Source organism: Lipotes vexillifer, unplaced genomic scaffold (assembly GCF_000442215.2).
Source record: "Lipotes vexillifer unplaced genomic scaffold, Lipotes_vexillifer_v1.1 scaffold387, whole genome shotgun sequence".
NCBI classification, from domain to species: Eukaryota; Metazoa; Chordata; class Mammalia; order Artiodactyla; family Lipotidae; genus Lipotes; species Lipotes vexillifer.
The window spans coordinates 3,573,622-3,594,099 of NW_006795399.1; the positions used below are offsets into that span (position 1 = coordinate 3,573,622).

The 20,478-nt window shown below is 46.3% G+C and overlaps 1 protein-coding gene across 1 annotated transcript; it reads left to right on the forward strand.

Annotated features, from left to right (window-relative positions):
- The first annotated feature begins 6,161 nt into the window (after positions 1-6,161).
- Positions 6,162-20,329, forward strand: TIMELESS (timeless circadian regulator). Its single transcript, XM_007467715.1, has 28 exons — positions 6,162-6,324; positions 6,481-6,634; positions 6,926-7,040; positions 7,135-7,197; positions 7,481-7,582; positions 7,761-7,916; positions 8,161-8,294; positions 8,489-8,576; positions 8,860-9,036; positions 9,384-9,601; positions 9,845-9,948; positions 10,092-10,261; positions 12,099-12,233; positions 12,733-12,884; positions 13,949-14,046; positions 14,139-14,259; positions 14,366-14,567; positions 14,838-14,983; positions 15,584-15,669; positions 15,758-15,875; positions 15,965-16,047; positions 16,994-17,136; positions 17,332-17,509; positions 17,591-17,659; positions 17,783-17,901; positions 19,086-19,299; positions 19,432-19,536; positions 19,677-20,329. The coding sequence occupies exons 1-28, from the start codon at positions 6,240-6,242 to the stop codon at positions 19,748-19,750; spliced, it is 3,609 nt and encodes a 1,202-aa protein (XP_007467777.1). The 5' UTR covers positions 6,162-6,239; the 3' UTR covers positions 19,751-20,329.
- The last annotated feature ends 149 nt before the right edge of the window (positions 20,330-20,478 follow it).

Below are 20,478 nucleotides of genomic sequence, written 5' to 3' on the forward strand. Positions count from 1 at the left end.
TTTTACATTGTTTCTTCTATATTAGGTGGGTTTTATTTCTGCAAGTAAATTCCTTAAATTTCTTTAGCCCTGCAGCCACTGCACCTGCACAGCACTATCTTTTGCCTAGGAGGATCTTCGTAAGCACTTAGTGACTGACTATAGAGTCCAATAGATGGAGAGGAAATTAACATTTTGAGAATTCTTTATGCTCAACACTCAGTATAAGTGTTTGATATCAGAGCTTCTCAAATTTTTGTGGTGAACGACCAGTGTTTTTTCCCCCCCAGGCTGTTGCAGACCAGTACTTTTCTTTCTTTCTTTTTTTTCTAGCTTTATTGTGATATATCACTTGAAATATAAAGTACTTTTCTAACATAGAACTAGAATAGTAGTATTAGAAAAATTAAATTACTAGAGAAATAACATGAAAAAAAGACATACAGAATATAGGCATTTTTACTATTAGATTCAACAAACATCAACTGCATCAAATTGCTATAAGATGTTTTAAATGCTTATGTTTTGTTTTTGTCCATATCTTGATGCAGACTGCTAACAGTTTGTGGACCAGCAATGGTCCGTTGGTCCACGAATGACACTGATTTCCATGATCTCATTTGAACCACCCCCTACTTATTTTTCTCTGTGTACCGATAAGGAAACTGAGGTTTAGGTTAAGCCACATGCTCAAGATCACCAGCTTAGTACTGGACAGAACTGGAATTCAAATGCCAAGCGTCATTCTGTTCATATTAGTGAATCTCAGAGCTGGTTCTTAGAGCAGGGTTGGTTTGGGACAGAGTTTTTTGCTTGGTTTTATTTTGTTTTCAAGAATTGTGTTAATTTTCTATTTTGAATTGCAAGCGTATTTAATATTTTATCCTTTATTTTCCTTTGGTTCTTGCATTTTGAGGCCTGCATTTGAGATGATTATTGCTTCATCTCAACTGCTTAGTACTTAGTTGAGTGAGAAAAGTAACTAACATCCCTTTTAAATGTCCAGATCTGCTTTGTCTAAGGTATTTGACAGAGTTCTCATCCGTCTATGATAAAATGTGAAAATACAACATAATGAGTTTTTTCATAAATTAAATGTATTAAAGGACTGTACTTTATTCTGGGATTTTTGTCCTTCTTAGGTTTTTGTGGGGGGTTTTTTGGTGTTTAAATACTGAAAACAATGTATAGTAATTGTGTGGGTGTTTTTTATAACAGCTATATTGAGATATAATTCACATACCATAAAATTCACCCTTTTAAAATGTACAATTCACAGAGACGTGCAACTGTTACTGCTATCTAATGTTAGAACATTTTTATCACCCCCAAAAGAAACCACATAGGTCCCTACTAGCAGTCACTCCCCATTGCCTCCTCTCCCCAGTCCCTGGCAACCACTAATCTAATTTCTGTCTCTATGGATTTGCCTATTCTGGGTATTTCATATAAGTGGAATCTTACAGTATGTGACCTTTTGTGTCTGGCTTCTTTTATGCAACGTAATGTTTTCAAATTTCATCTATATTGTAGTGTGTATCAGTACTTCATTCCTTTTTATTGTCAAATAATATTCCATTGTGTAGCTATACCACTTTTTGTTTATCCATTCATCAATTGATGGACATTGGGGTTTTCCACATTTTGGCTATTATAAATAATGCTGCTGTGAACATTGGTGTGCAGGTTTTTGTGTGGACGTACATTTCATTTCTCTCAGATATGTACCTAGGAGTGGAATTGCTAGGTCCTGTGGTAACTCTGTTTAATGTTTTGAGGAACTGCCAAACCAACTTCTACAGCAGCTGCACCATTTTACAGTCCTACCAGCAATATATGAGGTTTGTGTGTCTGTGTTTTTTTTTAATTGTCCTTAAGTTATACAATTTAGAGTCTGCCACCTTAGGTTAGTCTCCCTAAATTGAAAAAAAATGAAAGACCCATTCATGAAATCCAGAAGTTTGGGAACAACTATATTACCCCAATCAGTATTTTAAAACAAAGCAAACAGAACAAAACAAAAAACTCAAAAAAACCCTATCTAGAAGGTCATCAGTTAAAAAATGATGAGAATTAACTGCTGATTGTTGAATAAAGTTGTAGACCACCTTTGCATCTTTTTTTTTTCCCCGCCTTTGCATCTTGATTTTCCTTCAGCATAATAGTCTTGTATATGTTAAAGCAGTTCCCAATTATAAGATCATTTGGCGAGCGTTTCCTAAATACTGTGCCTGTGCCCCTTCTCCCCAGCCCCTGGAGTTTCTGAATATTTGGATAGGGCCTAAGCAGGTATCCTAAGGTGGTTTTAAAGTACAGCCTGGCTTGAGAATGACTGTTTAGATAGTTGCGACATTGAGGGTATAATGTTAATGCTTTTTTTTTTTTTTGCTGTACGCGGGCCTCTCACCGTTGTGGCCTCCCGGACTGGGGCACAGAACCCGTGTCCCCTCCATCGGCAGGCGGACTCTCAACCACTGCGCCACCAGGGAAGCCCTGTTAATGCTTTTACTAGCATGTTTTGTTAATTCTAAGATAAACATTTTTTCAGGAAAAAAAAAAAGAATTTCTTTTTTCTCTTGGTTCTTTGGCAAGCCAGAATGGCTGGTTTTCCTGTTTTTCCTTTGTTCTGAGTCAAAGAAGTGGCATGGGGAGAATTATTTTCAAAGTCGAAAACTCAGGAAGGAGAGTAAAGTACTCCGATTGGAACAAAGAGAAATTAAAAGCTTGTATATATCTGTTCTGTCCCATTGTCCTGAAATGGCACTTGTGGTTTCTCCTTTTCCCTCTTTCTAAGAGGAAAGAATTTGGTGGTGGGAACTATAGTGAGCCCATGCTCACTATGACTGTAGTAAGCCCTGTGCTTAGTCATTAGCTGGGGAGCTGCCCAGGAAGAGTAGGGCTGAGGTGGGTCCTGGAGGTGCTGTCAGCTAACTGCATTCTTTGCAGCTGAATGGAAAGTTCTTTCTTGAGAAATCTGAGCAGGCACTTCCATGGCTGCCACAGTATCCTTTACCTTATCTCTCAGATAAGGAAGCTAAGACTGACTTGATGAGGAATAAATGGGCGGGTAGGCAGTGAAGCCAGGACTCTGACCCCACCTTCTGAACGTTGTACTGTTCTTTCTATTACACCAAGTTGCATTTAACAGTTTCTACTGAATGTCTGTCTTATGAAAGAAATTCAGTGCATTCAGAAACGCATAAAACAACATTTAGTAGAGGAGAAAAGATGTACTCTAGGTTATTATAACGTAAAGAAGTAGTTCAGGGCTTCCCTGGTGGCGCAGTGGTTGACAGTCCGCCTGCCGATGCAGGGGACACGGGTTCATGCTCCGGTCCGGGAAGATCCCACATGCCGCGGAGCTGCTGGGCCCGTGAGCCATGGCCGCTGAGCCTGCGCGTCCGGAGCCTGTGCTCTGCAACGGGAGAGGCCACAACAGTGAGAGGCCTGCGTACCGCAGAAAAAAAATAATAAAAAATTTTAAAAAAGAAGTAGAACAGTGCCGGAGGAGGAAGCCCATTTAGAGTGATATGTGTGGTCAGATCCTGTCCTGCTGTAGGCTATCAGGGAGAGCTTTGTGGAGGAGTGGCATTTGAGCTGGATCTTGAAGGTCAGGTAGAGGCTTAGAACTTTTGGAATTAAGGGAGGTGGACCTTCCTGAAGGAGGAAGCGAAGTTTAGAATGTGAGGGGGCTCTATGTCTTGGAATGTGTATGTTTATGTTCCTGGGTTGGGGTCTAGATAGCCAGAGGAGGCACCTAAGGCATGGATCTAAGAAGTGGTGGGTTGGATGGGTAAGTGTGAAGTAGATATAAGACAGGTAATCAGATTATCAGATTATAAGTGGTTTAGGAAAGGAAGATGAGGCCACACAGACTAGGTGAGTAGCTTCTAGATGACTGCATGAAAAAAGAATGAACTGTAAGTTTTCTGTCCCTGGCTCTTTTTTTAATAGTATGTTTCCACCAGTGAGGGCTGGAACTCCTGTTTAGAGCTCTTTTATTCCAGTTCTAATGAATAGGCCCAAGACTGCCAGCTTGCCTCATGTAAACCCAGCTTGCCTGGGAGCTTTATAATAGACATCTTACCCATTTCTTCCTCTACTTTGCTTGTTGCTCTCTGGTTCTGTCAGAACTGCAGGGGATTAGAACCTGAAGTCTTAGGTCTCTTACATAACCTCTTCCCTTCTCACATCTGCAAGGATGCTCCTTCCCTATCTCCTTTCCCCTCCAGCTTTTATTTAGGTAGCCAGGTAACAGCAGTTACCACCTCTGTTATTTTTGCCTTGCAGGTAAAACGATGTGTTGAAAGCAGAGGTTTGAGTACTCTGCCGGGGCCAGTTTTACAAATATTGAATATTAGAATTGGTCTGCTCTGTGTGTGTGTGTGTGTGTGTGTGTGTGTACACACACCAGTGGTCTGTCTGGAAAAGCTAGATGCCTCTTTTTTTTTTTTTTTTTTTTTTTTTTTTTAAGCTAGATCTATCTTGGAGGAGAGTCACAGATCTCACACACTGCACCTGCCTCACTGGAGCCCAGGTCTTAGGGTCTGCAAGTCCCATGAGAAAGGGCAGCAAAGGCAGGTATCCCTTCAGTTTTGCTGGTCATTCTGTGTTTTACTGGCTCACTGTTGCTGGGCTGAGCGGTCAGAAAGGAGATTAGCACTGGGTAGGGGAAGGGAAAGCAGCAGCCTAGAGAAGTAGCCCAGTTACATAAATGCATGGAGATAACATCAGGCATTAAACCTTGGTCCTTTGGACATGGCCCATTTCTTATTTCCTGTGGGGGAACAGGGGTGGAGTTGGAGGTACGTATGGAACAGGGAAAGGTTTTCAGAGGAAGCTGCTGCGTGCTGAGAGTGTGGCTGAATGTGACAAGGGGACGCATAGTGAATGTAGTGTGTGTGTGTGTGTGTGTGTGTGTGTGTGTGTGTGTGTGTGTGTGTGTGTGTGTATGACTAGTGTCAGGTTCTGAAACATCCAGGATCTGTGCCTACTTGATTATCTGATGAGGGTTTAGGGATCTTAATAAAAGGGGGTGTGCTTCAGAAAAGGAAGATGGTTCTTCTGTGGAGAGGGACAAGGAATTTAACTAGTTTCTATTTACTTCTTTTCCTCACCCATTCTGTTAGGTACTGGCTTCTACTAAGATCACCAAAATTTAAGAGTAACTTTGGGGAGGACAGTGAAGGAACTTTCTTTACACATCCGCAGAGCCTCAGAAGCCTCAGGGCTCCTGGGATATATCAGATTCTCAGTGGGATCACTGTACAGTCAGAGCTGGGTTTTCTCAGTCCTTGTGGTACAGGAGAGCTCTAACTGTGTGGGTGGAAGGTGGAGGGGGACCGGGTCCAGCAATTTTTTTATTTTTGGCCATGCTGCACAGCTTGTGGAATTAGTTCCCCGATCAGGGATTGAACCTGGGCCCTTAACAGTGAAAGTGCTGAGTCCTAACCGCTGGATCGCCAGGGAATTCCCCCAGCAATTTTAAGGCAGAGGGAAGCTCATTCTCCCACCTCCTCACAAGGCTGCAGAGCTTTCTCAGGGTGAAATTCTCAGAGTTGATGCCCTTTGCTAACCAGCCTTTCTTTCTACTAGGTTATCTAGACTCAAACATACTGTTTCTACAGTTTCAGACCTGATTTAGAGGATGGGATGGCTTAATTCTTAGTCTCGGAGCCTCCTGGGTAGAAGCCTTTACTTAAAGCTTTCCCCGGGACTGGGAACAGCACTTTCGGTGCTGACAAAAGTGAAGCATTTGAGGACCTTGATCAGAATACTCAGAACACTAGGGTCCTGCCTGCTCCCCGCTCCCTTTTATGGGGAGGACCCTACATTTGTTTTGTTTTGGTTTTTTTTTTTAAGATTTATTTATTTATTTGTTTATTTTTGGTTGCATTGGGTCTTTGTTGCTGCACGTGGGCTTTCTCTAGTTGCGGCGAGCGGGGGCTACTCTTTGTTGTGGTGCGCGGGCTTCTCATTGCGGTGGCTTCTCTTGTTGAGTAGCATGGGCTCTAGAGCACAGGCTCAGTAGTTGTGGTGCACAGGCTTAGTTGCTCCGCAGCATGTGGAATCTTTCCAGAACAGGGCACGAACCCATGTGCCCTGAGTTGGCAGACGGATTCTTAACCACTGCGCCACCAGAGAAGTCCCCCTACATTTGTTATCTTTCCTTGTCTCTATAGGCCTCATCGTTTCTAGCTCCCTTGGCTCCACCTGCCTTTCTTCTCTAACGGCTGGTCCACTGATGTGTGGACTTGTACATGATGAATTGTGAACTTCTAGCCACATGCAGTGCTCTTGGGTACTTGGAGGGAGACACTTACCACAAGGAGCCAGATTGCTTAGGTGAGCCGATTTTTGAGGTAACAAGTTAAAAAAAAAAACAAACACTTGCTTGAGTCTAGGTCTTTTGAATTTCTCAAGCCATGGGTATGAAAAGCACATGGGCCTGGGTAGAGCTTCTGCCAGGGTTCCATGTAAGTGTTTATTCTGTCCCTGAAGAGAGTGTGAAGGATTTGATCCGCTACTTGAGGCATGAGGATGAGACGCGAGATGTACGGCAGCAGCTGGGGGCAGCGCAAATCCTGCAGAGCGACCTCCTCCCCATCCTTACCCAACACTGCCAGGACAAGCCTCTCTTTCATGCTGTTATCAGGTTGATTCCCCAGCCTTTTTTTTTTTTTTTTAATTGAAGTATAGTTGATTTACAGTGCTATGTTAATTTCTGCTGTACAGCAAAGTGATTCAGTTATACATATATATACATTCTTTTTAATATTTTTTCCATTATGATTTATCACAGGATATTGAATATAGTTCCCTGTGCTATACAGCAGGACCTTGTTGTTGATCCCCCAGCTTTTTAACATATACTGTGTGCCAGCCTTTGGTATTTGTGCCTGGTGAGGAAACTGAACAGCTTCTCCCTCCTTCATGGTCTCCCCAGGCTGATGGTGAACTTGACACAACCAGCCTTGCTCTGTTTTGGCAGCGTGCCCAAGGAGCCCAGCTTCCGGCACCACTTTCTGCAGGTGCTAGCGTACTTGCAGGCCTACAAAGAGGTGAGATTTTCCTCCAGAATCCCGAGGCAGAGTTTGGGGGTGGTGGGAAAGGAGAGGGTGGGGGCTACTTAAGGTCCATCCCCCTCTTTCGTAGGCCTTTGCCAGTGAGAAGGCTTTTGGAGTCCTCAGTGAAACTTTGTATGAGCTGCTGCAGCTGGTGAGTCTCCGCCTCACAAGATCCCAGGGGACAGTTAGCGCCCTGCTCCTCCCCTGGGCAGAACCCCAGGTGGGGCATCAGAACACGCGGGGTTTGGAGATATGGTCCCAGTCCTCAGGGGTACAAGTCCAATCTGCTGTTTCTGCTGCCTCGGGACTACTCAAACTCTTCCTTCTTTCTTTTTAATCCTGATTCTTCTCTGTCCCTCTCTTGCCCCATCAGGGTAGATGCCTCCCGCCTTCCACAGGGGGTCTTGTCCTCTAACTCTCCTTCTTCTGACCAGGGCTGGGAGGAACGGCAGGAGGAAGACAGCTTGCTGATTGAGCGGATCCTGCTGCTGGTCAGAAATGTTCTCCATGTCCCAGCCGACCTTGATCAGGAGAAGGTGATCTTGGCTGGTCCGAGTTCTTGTGCTTGATTAGGTTGGGCTGCCCCTTTTTCGCTGTTCTGTCCTCTGACGAAACTCGGGGAGGGACCTTCATCAAGTAATGAGTTGGAAAACCTCAAGGCAGGGCAGTAGAACTGACTGATCTCCCCTTTCCCCCTCACCGCTCACTGCTCAGAGGATCGATGATGACGCCAGTGTCCACGACCGGCTTCTCTGGGCGATTCACCTCAGTGGCCTGGACGACCTGCTCCTTTTCCTGGCCAGCTCAACTGCGGAGCATCAGTGGAGCCTCCACGTGCTGGAGATCATCTCCCTTATGTTTCGTGACCAGGTGAGACACTCACCTGTTGCCTCAATCCCTTCCCTCATGTCTGTTTCTGCTGTGCAGCCAGAATTGCTCTTGTATCATGACTGAAATATCTGGGGAAGGCAGGTGCCAGGTGGAATAGCCATGTCTTAAGTACAGGGTCCCATCAACAGTCCTATTTTGTTCACTCTTTCTGTCCCCACTAGGAGTGAACTCAGAATAGGGAATGAATGTCCTTCTGACTCTTCCCTCCTTGTTCTAAATCTAGAACCCTGAGCAGCTGGCAGGAGTAGGGCAGGGACGCTTAACTCAGGAGCGGAGGACAGCTGTGGCAGAACTGGAGGTGTTGCGCCAGCGAGAGATGGCAGAAAAGAAGACTCGAGCCCTGCAGCGAGGCAACAGGTGAGTGGTGGAGAGCCGCTCTACCCATGTTCCTGTTCCTGCACTACGGAATGCTAGGGCTTGGGCCAAATGCTAAGGCAGTGGTGATGAGAGCACTTTGCAGTTACAACATGCTCTGATGTGCTGCTGAAAGAGAATGGGGATGGAGCCTCCAGAGAATTGAGGAATCACCCTGGACTTTTTTTTCTCTGCAGGCATTCTCGATTTGGGGGCTCCTACATTGTCCAGGGCTTGAAATCCATTGGGGAGAGGGACCTCATCTTTCACAAAGGTCTCCACAATGTGAGTCCGCTCCCATCAGGGGTGGGAACATTGTGGAGTGGGGGGCCTTTACCTCTCTAGAGGCAAAGCTTCTCTGTTCTTGGGCTTAGAAAGTTGGAGACCTAGGAGAAATAGAGCTTTTGGCATTGTCTCTACTTGCATCTTCACTTAGTACCAGAGGGAGAGCACCTCCTACCTTCTACAAATTTCTTCTGAGAAAACTGTAGTACCAAGGATGTGTAAAGAGCTGCCGGGGAGGGAGGTGGTTAGGAGTAATTCTAATTCCCTCAACCTACATCCCCAGCTCCAAAACTACACTTCCGATTTGGGAAAGCAGCCCCGACGGGTACCTAAACGTCGCCAGGCTGCCCGGGAGCCGTCCGTGCAGCGCCGCTCTGCCCTCAACGTGAGACTCTTTCTCAGAGACTTCTGCTCTGAGTTCCTGGAGAACTGTTACAACCGGCTCATGGGCTCGGTGAAGGTGAGAGCCTAGGAAAGATGGAGTAGACAGGTGATTGGGGTAGCGGTGGGTAAGAAGGGCAAGCTGGGGAGGAACCCATGGAAAGCTGACCATGGAGAGTGGACTAGTAGGTGAGACGGATGTAGGGTGCCCCTGAGACATGGTGATGAAGTCAGGAGGGAGTGGGTTATCGATACAACCAAAAAAGCTCTAGAGATTGCCGCAGAAGAAGGGGAAGGGAATGTGGGGAGAATGAGAGAGGGATGGAAATTTGGGTCCTAGAATATTGTTACAGTGGTGTCATCATAGGACAGGAGGAAGTTGGAAGCCCTGAGGTCATGAAGTGGTCTGTTTTTCCTTGACATCAGGACCACCTGCTTCGGGAGAAGGCTCAGCAGCACGATGAGACCTACTACATGTGGGCTTTGGCTTTCTTCATGGCCTTCAACCGAGCTGCCTCCTTCCGGCCAGGCCTGGTTTCTGAGACCCTCACTGTCTGCACCTTCCACTTCATTGAGCAGAACCTCACCAACTACTATGAGATGATGCTGACCGACCGCAAGGAAGCCACCTCCTGGGCACGCCGGTGAGCGGGAGAATTGGGGTCAGAGTGGGCATCTTGGCCAGGCTGGGAATCTGAATGCCTGAATTCTGGATGGTACTTTCTGTCCTGTTTCAGGCTTCAGGTGGTCAGCTGGGGAGCAAGGACTGGCTGGGGCATTCAGTTTTTGATGGAACTGTTTTGGCAGGTGAGGGTGCAAAGGGTGATACTGTTTCCGTGAACCAAGGTCCTAAGCTGTCCTCCATTTTACCTCTTACCCTCTCACAGGATGCACCTGGCTCTGAAGGCCTATCAGGAGCTGCTGGCCACAGTGAATGAGATGAATGTGTCCCCAGACGAGGCTGTGAGGGAGAGCAGCCGCATCATCCAGAGTGAGATCTCGTTTGGTCTCTGATCCCGCCTTCCCTGCCTCTTGATTTGAATCTCACTCTTCCCAGACCTAGCTTCACCCGTCTCTCCTTTCCCCAAGCTTTCCAGATCAGTCCTTCCATTCCTTTCTCTTCCCTGTTTCTAGACAACATTTTCTATGTGATGGAGTACCGAGAGCTCTTCCTGGCACTCTTTCGAAAGTTCAATGAGAGATGCCAGCCCCGCTCTTTCCTTCGTGACCTGGTGGAAACCACCCACCTCTTCCTCAAGATGTTGGAGCGGTTCTGCCGGAGCCGTGGGAACCTGATGGTGCAGGTACTGGGCAGCCCAGGGTGTGGAAAGAGCTGGGGAGAAAGGGTGGGGGACAGAAAGGACACGGGGCTCTTTTTCCTCACATTTTCTGTAGCTTAAGCTGGTCTGTTAGAACTACTCTGAACTAAGGGCAAGAGCTTCATTGGTGTTGCCTTGTGAGTCTCCTCTCATTAGGTTGATCCCTGATCTACCATAAGTATCTTAATTCATTCAGGAAACATTTATTAAACACCTGCTCTGTGCTAAGCACATGAACTCTGGGGGTTCATAATTTTATTTTATTTATTTATTTTTTAAGATTTTTGTTTTTTGATGTGGACCATTTTTAAAGTCTCTTTGAATTTGTTACAATATTGCTTCTGTTTTGTGTCTGTTGTGTTTTTTGTTTTGTTTTTTTTTGGCCACGTGGCATGTGGGATCTTAGCTCCCTGACTCGGGATCGAACCCACACCCCCTGCATTGGAAGGTGAAGTCTCAACCACTGGACTGCCAGGGAAGTCCCAGGGGGTTGATAATTTTAGAATTTAGTAATTATGCTGTGCTATTTCCTGGTTATACTTCAGAAGCACTGTAATGAGATAGAAAGGACCTTACATTACAAGTCAGAGGTCTGGGGACTTCCCTGGCAGTCCAGTGGTTAAGCCTCTGAACTTTCACTGCAGGGGTCCAGGTTCGATCCCTAGTCAGGGAACTAAGATCTCACATGCCACATGGTGCAGCCAAAAAAAAAAAAAAGTCAGTGGTCTGGGATCTCATCTCGTATTAGTTACTGTTAGAATAACTTAAGCTGCTTGTGTGAGTCCTGATCTTTAAAAGTTGGTTGTAACATCTACCCATGAGCCTGAAATGAAATAAAAAATGAAAAGTCTGGGACAAGAAGAAAACCTCAAGGAATTTCTATCCTGGAGACACAAGGACTCTGCTTTGTAAAAATTTTCCTATAATTCTATTTGCTATAGGTTAAAACTCGGTCAGAACTGGGTTTGAAAGGGGCTGTAGTACCAATGAGCCTTTTCTAAAAGGTCTATTTACACTCGGAGCTGTGTTGTATTAGCAGTACTAATAGGTTCTGTCATTTATCGAGCGTTTACTATGTCTCAGACGTTGTGCTAAGGTTTCCCTATAATCCTCACAATAGCACTAGGACACATGCGCAGAGTGGTTAAGCAACTTGTCCAAGGTCTTGCTGGTATATGGCTAGCGTCAATACTTAAATCCTGGTCTGCTGGAATCCAGACTAATGCTCCTGACCTTTAGTGTGTTTATAAGTTCCTTGAATAAAGGATGAACCTCATTAAGGGCCTCACAGGCCCTCCTGTTTGCCCACAGTGAAGACTGGTTCACAGCCATGACTTGGGGGAGTGGGGTCGGGGTATTGACTCTCATTCTCCTGCTTTTCAGGAGAAAAAATTGTAGTTTACATTTGCAGAGTGCTTTGCATTTTATAAAGCCTTTTCATATAGAATTTTTTATCCTCAGAGCAAATTTGCCCATTCTCTAGGCTTCTGTTTAAGGTATCACTGCCACAAGAAATGAGTCACGTGCTGTTCCTGGGTTTTGCTATGGCGTTTTATGCTCAGCCATGTTCTAGGTCTTATCCAGGCTGTAGTGTCATTTACCTGTCTACTTACCTGTCTCCCCCACTAGGCCACAAGCGCCTCAAGGGCAAGGAAATGTGCTCTTCACTGCTGCTTCCCCATTGCCATTGAGTAGCACATAGTGGTCACTCTGTGAATGTCTAATTAATTCAGACATCTAATTAATTAGTTAATAGAGGACATTGATGGGGAAAAGGCCTCCCTAGCTCTCGTGCCATCCTAACACAGTTCCTTCTCTGTAGAACAAACGAAAGAAGAGAAAGAAGAAAAAGAAGGTCCTAAATCAGTCTGTAGCTTCTGGTAATGTCCCCTACAGCCCAGAGGAACTGGAGTCTGTGTGGCCCTCCCTGGCCAAGCAGCTACAGTGCTGTGCCCAGGTAAGTAGTTGCAGAAACTTTCTTTCTTTTTTTTTTTTTTTTTTTAATATTTATTTTTGGCTGCGTTAGGTCTCCATGGCTGCATGCAGGCTTTCTCTAGTTGCAGCAAGTGGGGGCTACTCTTCATTGCGGTGCGCGGGCTTCTTATTGCGGTGGCTTCTCTTATTGCAGAGCACGGGCTCTAGGTGCATGGGCTTCAGTAGTTGTGGCACGTGGGCTCAGTAGTTGTGGCACGTGGGCTCAGTAGTTGTGGCTCGTGGGCTCTGGAGCGCAGGCTTAGTAGTTGTGGTGCACGGGGTTAGTTGATCCGTGGCATGTGGGATCTTCCTGGACCAAAGCTCGAAGCTGTGTCCCCTGCGTTGGCAGGTGGATTCTTAACCACTGTGCCACCAGGGAAGTCCTACTCTTACGTTTCCTGAGGGTAGTGCTCTCTGCAGGCTCTCTGGGTCTCCCCCCACCACCACCAACTGTTACCAAAGCTTTAATAATCCCTCTCTAGGATCCTGAGCTCAGTTTGGACTCCATGGTTCCCTTTGATGCGGCCTCAGAGGTGCCCGTGGAAGAACAGCGGGCAGAAGCCATGGTGCGGATCCAAGACTGTCTCCTGGCTGGCCAGGCCCCACAGGCCCTGACCCTTCTTAGATCTGCCCGGTAAGAGCCCCGCCTACCCGTCCTCCCACATCCAGCCCCTGGGCTTTTGGGGGCAGGGAGTGGCTTTCACTGTGGCACAGGGTTCTCAGTCTTCAAGAGAGAAGTCCCCTCAGAAGCGCTGGGGCTCTGTACAGGGTACTGAGTCCTGGGGAGTTTTGGTTGGTTTATTGGGAGGTTTATTATTTGTTTTTGTTTCATTTTTGAGAAATATTAGCACAGTTAGTTGGGGAAAAAAAATAAAGTTAATTCTGTGAGCCAAAGATAGCCATCATTAACATTTTGATGAGTTATCTTCCAGAGTTTTTCCCTCTGTGTTATATATAGACATATCATATACACCTTCTTTTACAAGATTGAAATATTGCAATACTGATTTATAGTATTTTTTTCACTTCTCAATATATTGTGAGCATCATTTCTTTTTTTTTTCAAATATTTTTTTATTCTGGCTGCACCGGATCTTAGGTGAGGCACGTGGGATCTTTGCTGCGGCATGCGGGATCTTTTAGTTGCAGCGTGCAGACTTCTTAGTTGCAGCATGCAGACTCTTAGTTGTGGCATGTGAACTCTTAGTTGCAGCAGGCATGCGGGATCTGGTTCCCCAGCTAGGTATTGAACCCAGGCCCCCTGCATTGGGAGCGTGGAGCCTTAGCCACTGGACCACCAGGGAAGTCCCGTGAGCATCATTTCTCATCAGATATATTTCTGCAATTATTAATGGCTTTAAAACACCATTGTGAAAGCAGCGACAAATAAATAGATAAATAAATTTATAAAAACAAAAAACACCATTGTGTGAATATGTACATTTGTTCAACATTTGTTCAAATGTCATGCGTGTAGATTATTTGCCTTTTCTTCCTGTATGATTTTCTTTGCAGTGTGGCTCATGAGGAAAAATTTCCCTAGAGTTTTTGTTTCATCTTTGAAATAACAGTCTGCATTCTCTTTCCAGCTGGAAAATAAAATAAGTCTAAATTTCTTCTCCCACTTCAAATTATAACTGAGATATTATAAAAAAAAGATATTATTTTTAAAAAGCCTTTTTTCTCTCTGTGCTCCAGGGAGGTGTGGCCAGAAGGAGATGTGTTTGGCTCTCAGGACATTTCCCCAGAGGAGGAGATTCAGCTGCTGAAGCAAATCGTCTGGGCCCCGCTTCCCCGTGAGTCTCCCATTTCCTTCTCATCTCTCTCCTTACAGCTCTTCTCTAGCGCCAGCGTCACAGACACCCAGTAATCCTCAGTCTTTCTATAGGGCAGCAGGGGCCAGAGGAACAAGGGGCGGAGGAAGAAGATGAAGAAGAGGTGGAGGAGGAAGAATTGCACATGGTCGAGGTGTTGGAGAAAGAATTTAACTTTCTGGACTACCTGAAACGGTGCGGGCCGGGAGGATGGAATTGGTGTCAGGGTGGAGACTGTGGGGCTGTGAGGACGACCACACGTCCTCACGCTGACATCCTCTCTCTCCCTGTCTTGGTGCAGCTTTGCAAACTCAACTGTCATCCAAGCCTACGCGCTGCTGCTGCGGAGCTACAAGCAAAATAGCGCCCACACCAACCACTGTGTCGTTAAGATGCTGCACCGGCTGGCCTGTGATCTCAAAATGGAAGCCCTGCTTTTCCAGCTTTCCCTCTTCTGCCTCTTCAATCGTCTGCTTAGCGACCCTGCTGCTGGGGCCTACAAAGTAAGGAGATACCAAAGAATGGGGTTCTAGAGGTGTAGGGGAGTCCTGGGGTGAAAGGATAGGGGATAAGGTGCCCTGAGCCGTGTCAAGGCTGAACGATGAGAGAACGGTGAGGAAGTAGACAGGCAGGTTGAGGTAGCTGCAAGGGGAAGGATAGCAGAGGCTGAGCGAGGAGGGGGCAGCTGGGAACAGGCGTAGAAAAAATACCTGAAGGCCCATGTTTATGTACGTTTAGGCCACAGGCCTCACAGCAGTCTCCCTCTGCCACAGGAGCTAGTGACTTTTTCCAGATACATCCTGGGCAAGTTCTTTGCACTGGCCACAGTCAACCAAAAAGCCTTTGTGGAGCTGCTGTTCTGGAAGAACACAGCTGTGGTTCGAGAGATGACTGAGGGCTATGGCTCCCTGGATGGCAGGTGAGCTTGAGGATGGGGAAGGCTTGGCGGTGGGGAAGGGGGTGACATAGTCACAGAGTGTCAGAGCTGGAAGAGCTTGCAGATCAGTTGGTGTAACCTTTCTTTCCCTTTCGTAGGTGAGAAAACAAGCCCCGAAGGTGAAATGCTTTACCTGAGGTCACCTGAGAGAGGAACTGGGATTGACCCTAAGTCTCCTGTCTACTCTAGTTTCCTTCTTCGTCAGAGTGGGGTGGCCCCCCAGAGAGAGTTTATATGTGCCTTATCCCAAGATGTGCTGGGAAGCCATAAGGATGCATAGAAATATTTGTCCTCTTCCCCTAAGTGTCTCAGCTCCTCTCCTTTCACTCTTCTCTCTCTTTCCCATAATACTCTCAGCCCCTGCAGTGTCAGGTTCCATGGACCCAACATGGAAAATCTTAGTTTGACTTTTGGGTTCTTAAGCGGAAAGAGAGTAAGAGGAAGGAAGCACACCTTAGGCCTCTGCTAGCTGGCTCCTTTGTGGTACCTGCGTTGCCCTTATTCCTTTTAGAAGAGAAGACCTTTGGTCTCCTCTTTTTGAGCCAACAATCTACATGCTCCCCTTCTCCTTCCCCCATTTAGATCTTCTAGTCACAGACCCCCTGTATGGAGCCCAGAGGAGGAGGCCCAGCTTCAGGAACTGTACCTTGCCCATAAGGATGTGGAAGGTATGAGGCCTTGAGGTCTGAAGAGCATGAGGAGGGCAGCCTGAGCTCCAGGACCCCTCTTCACTGCCTCACTCCTCCTCCACCTCAGGTCAGGATGTGGTGGACACCATCTTGGCACACCTGAAAACTGCTCCTCGGACACGCAAGCAGGTCATCCACCATCTGGTACAGCTGGGACTGGCTGACAGCGTCAAGGACTTCCAGAGGTAGAGGCACATGCTCTGGAGGGAACTGAGATGGGGAATCCACTCTTCACTCCCTGAGCTCTCCCTTCCACTGACACCGCCCTGAACAGGAAAGGAACCCAGATTGTACTGTGGACGGAAGAGCAGGAGCTGGAGCTGCAGCGGCTTTTTGAGGAGTTCCAGGGCTCTGATGGTAAGTGAGGTGGAAGCTCAGGGAACCTCTGAAATGAGAGCCAAGCTCTCAATTTCTTTTCCTGCTGCTTCCTGTTCCCAAGGAAGGCTTATCCTCTCCTTCCTGTCCACTTGCTCTGTTTGTGGTGTCGTTTTTGTTTGTTTTTAAATATATATATATATTTTCTTTTTTATTATGTAAGTTACAGGTATACAATATAGTGATTCACTATAGTCACTAATTTTTAAAGGTTATACTCCATTTATCGTTGTTATAAAATATTGGCTGTATTCCCCATATTGTACAATGTATCCTTGTAGCTTATTTTATACCTAATAGTTTGTACCTCTTAATCCCCTACCCCTATCTTGCTCCTCCCCTTCCCTCTCCCCACTGGTAACCACTAGTTTGTTCTCTATATCTGTGTATCTGCTTCTTTTTTGTTATATTCATTCATTTGTTTTATTTTTTAGATTCCACATATAAGTGATATATAATATTTCTTTCTCTGTCTTACTTATTTCACTTAGCATAATGCCCTCCAACTCCATCCATATTGCTGCAAATGCCAAAAATTCATTCTTTTTATGGCTCAGTAGTAGTCCTTTGTGTGTGTGTGTGTGTGTGTGTGTGTGTATACACCACATCTTCTTTATCCATTCATCTGTTGATGGACACTTAGGTTGCTTTTATACCTTGGCGATTGTAAATAATGCTGCCATGAACATTGGGGTGCATGTATCTTTTCAAGTTAGTGTTTTTGTTTATTTTTTTGCATATATACTCAGGAGTGGAATTGCTGGGTCATATAGTAATTCTATCTTTAGTTTTTTGAGAGACCTCCATACTGGTTTTTGTGGTGTCATTTTGGAGTGAATTGAGCTAGCCTCTTTCCAAAGACCTCTGTTTCCTTTACTAATCCCTTTCCCCTGTTGCTCTTGGGCATTCACACTTTCTTTCTCTTTAGATGTCCTGGGTAATATCATGAAGAACATCACAGCCAAACGCTCACGGGCCCGAATAGTAGATAAACTGCTGGCTCTGGGGCTGGTGGCTGAGCGGCGGGAGCTGTACAAGAAACACCGGAAGAAGTTGGCGCCCTCAAGCTTGGTAACAGCCTTACCCTGGCTCTGCCAGCTGGACCTGCCCCCCCTGAAGTGCTCCTTAGAAGTAGCCCACCCAGATTCTTCCTGTCTCAGGCTCTTCTGAATAGATTCCCCCAGTGCGGTGGTCAGGAACCAGAGGACTCCACTCAGTTCTTCGTCTTGTCTCCTTTTGTTCATTACCCACCCCAATGAATTTTAGCCTAATGAAGAGGAGTCCTTGAACGATTTTTGCCAGGAAGATCTAGAAGAAGAGGAAAACCTGCCAGAGGAAGAGAGTGAAGAGGGTGAAGAGAAAGAGGAGGGCTCAGAAGCAGAACAAGCCCCCGGTGGCTCCGTCCTTTCAACTCAAAACCTTGGGCAAAACCTGCATCAGGAAGGTGAGGGCCCAGTTGGGAGAGATGTCTTAGGTGGTGGAGTTAGCTGTATGGGCCAGTTATAAGTTTTCCACCTTCCCTTAGGCTTTTCTGCTCCCCTCCTGTGGCTCCAGAACTGCCTCATTCGAGCAGCAGATGATCGGGAAGAGTTTGGTGAGTGGATAAATGACGGTTTCAGGAGGACTGGGGTCTGGAGGCTGCTGGAGACCAGGTCGTGGGATGGAGGGCCAGTTCTTTCTTCACATCTTCACCATGTGACTATTGACCCTGTCCTAGGCTGCTCTCAGGCAGTTCCACTGGTGCCACTGACAGAAGAAAATGAGGAAGCAATGGAAAATGAACAGTTTCAGCAGCTGTTGCAAAAACTAAGGGTTCGGCCTCCTGCCTCTGGGCAGGTAAATACACCAGTTACAGCATCAGCCAAGCGTGTTGGTGCTACTTTGAGATACATCTCCTCCTCCTCATTTCCTGTCACCTCTGACCGTGACTCCTGCAGCAGCTGTCTTGCTAATCTCTCCAATCTTCCCTTCTCCTAAGCCCATCTTCCACACTGCCCCTGAGTTATCTTTCTAAATTACAGTTTTGATTATATCACTCCCCTGATCAGAGCACTTGATGGTTCCCCACTGTTTGCAGGACAAAGTCCACAGCCTCCAGGGCGGTGTCTCTAGCCTTGGCCAGCCATTGCAGCCTCACAGCCACGTCACCACACACCTGCCTGACTACAGTCATCTGGGGCTACTTTCCATCCCCCAAACAGTAGGCTTTTTCATACCTCCAAACAGTTGATCATGCCAGTCCCCCTACTGGAAAGCTCCAGCCTCATACACAAGGTGGCAGATCACCCATCTTTCGTGATGAACACTCCACCCAACCTTGAAGAGTTAGTTCAGTTGTCACTTCCTCAGAGAAGCAGTCTCTATCCCTCCTTCAACCCCCCCACCCAACACCAAAATTCACAGATATTCAAGTCTCGTATTAAATGGCATAGTATTTGCGTACAACCTATGCACATCGTCTCTAGATTAATTGTAATACCTAATAACAATGTAAATGCTATGTAAATAGTTGCCAATGTGCAGCAAATCCAAGTTTTTCTTTTTGGAACTTTCTGGAATTTTTCATTTTTTTCCCCAATGTTTTTGATCTGCAGTTGGTTGAATCCATGGATGTGAAACCCTCGGACACGGAGGGGCAACTGTAATCATTTTGGTGGCTGTGATTTGTTCATTCCCTTAATATAGCCCCAATCCTGTGGTGTTACAGTACATTGGTTCTTTCTCCCCTTAGATTGTGAGTTCCCTGAGAGCAAGGATCATATCTGACTCACCTTTAGATCCCCAGAATCCATTCACTTATGTAATTAACAACTGTATTTACTGGGAACCTCCTGGTGTATCAGGCACTGTGTTAGACATTGGGCACATACTGGATAAATAAGCAATAAGCAGAGTTCACAACCCTTGTGGAGCTTCACCAATGTAGGCTCATATTTATTCAATGAATAATATCAAAATCTGGTGGACTAGAGGCTGCTCCTTTCCCACTACTCTCATTTTCAACTTCTTTGCCCCTGTAGGAAACCTTCTGGCGAATTCCAGCCAAGCTGAGTCCCACCCAGCTCCGGAGGATGGCAGCTTCTTTGAGCCAACCAGAGGAGGAGGAAAAGCTTCAGCCACGATTAGAACCTAAGGTCCCTGGAGAGCAAGGCCCTGAGGAGGAGCACCGAGCACATGCCCCGAGAGCCCTACTGTCAGCCCGGAAAGAGAAAGCAGGCCTGCTGTCCCCAGAGGGTAATACCAGGACCACTTATCTATTGAGTACTATTGAGTACTTACCCAGCCCTGTGATCTAGAGGGCTGATAGGGTATTTGAGACTATGAGGACCTAGTTCCCTAATTGTATGCTTCTCATGGCCCTTCCAGAGGAAGGGGCTGATGGTGGGAAAGAGCAGCTGAAAGTGGCACCCAAGAAGCGACAGCTGTTGGACAGCGATGAGGAAAAGGAGGAAGATGAGGGCGGGAGCAAAGGTAGGAGGGTCTGGTCAGGATCTGCCTTTTCTTCTAACCTCTAGCACTCTTCCCTCCGGTCCTGAAGGTAAATGCTACCATCCTCCTTCCCCCTTAACAAATTTAGATATCTTGTCTTCTCACCCCTGTCATTCCCATAGCACCAGAGTTGGGAACTCCAGGAATCCGGAAGAAGAAGCGGTTTCAGATTGAGGATGACGATGAGAGCGACTGAAGAGCCAGATGCCTAGGGGCAGAGATAGACCCATTTTTAAGTGGTGAATTTAAATCTGAGTTTGGAGGTGCATACAGGACCTGGAAACTCCTCTTACTGGATAGAAGCTGTGGAGCCCTGGGCTTCCCCATGGATTTAGCAACCAGGAAATCCAGGCAACAGTGTTGGCCTCCTGTTCAGTCACTTCTTGCTCCTCCCACTTTTATCAGTGTGCCTCAGTAGCTCTCTGGAGACTTATCCTCCTCTTTGGTTAATAGCACACCCTGGCAAAGGAGAGGAGTGAGTGAATATAGAAGGCACCTTGGACCCCTCTTACTGGTCTGTTCCTTTTGGCTTTCTGCTGGAGGTGGGTCACAGCACTAGATGGGGAGTTTTGTGACATGATGAGTGGGGATGTTGCACCATTTTTAAAAGGCACTAGACGCGCCCATCCTCATTTTCTTTCCTATGATCACCCCCTGAACACCACATTGAGCCCAGTTCCTAATGTTGAAATAGGGTTGGGATGTAATACTCTTTAGATGATGAACATGTTTGGTTGGTGTTTGGCATTGAATTAAACATGTAAAATTAAAAGTTGCCAATGTTGATCTGATTTGCCAATCTGTCTAAATACCTCAACCCTCCACCTGCTATGTTCGTTTAAGAACTTTTAACTATTAGGGTTAAAAGAGACTATCAGCCTTCCCTTTTCTCTTGCTTTCCCTACGTGAGGCACAGAAAAACAT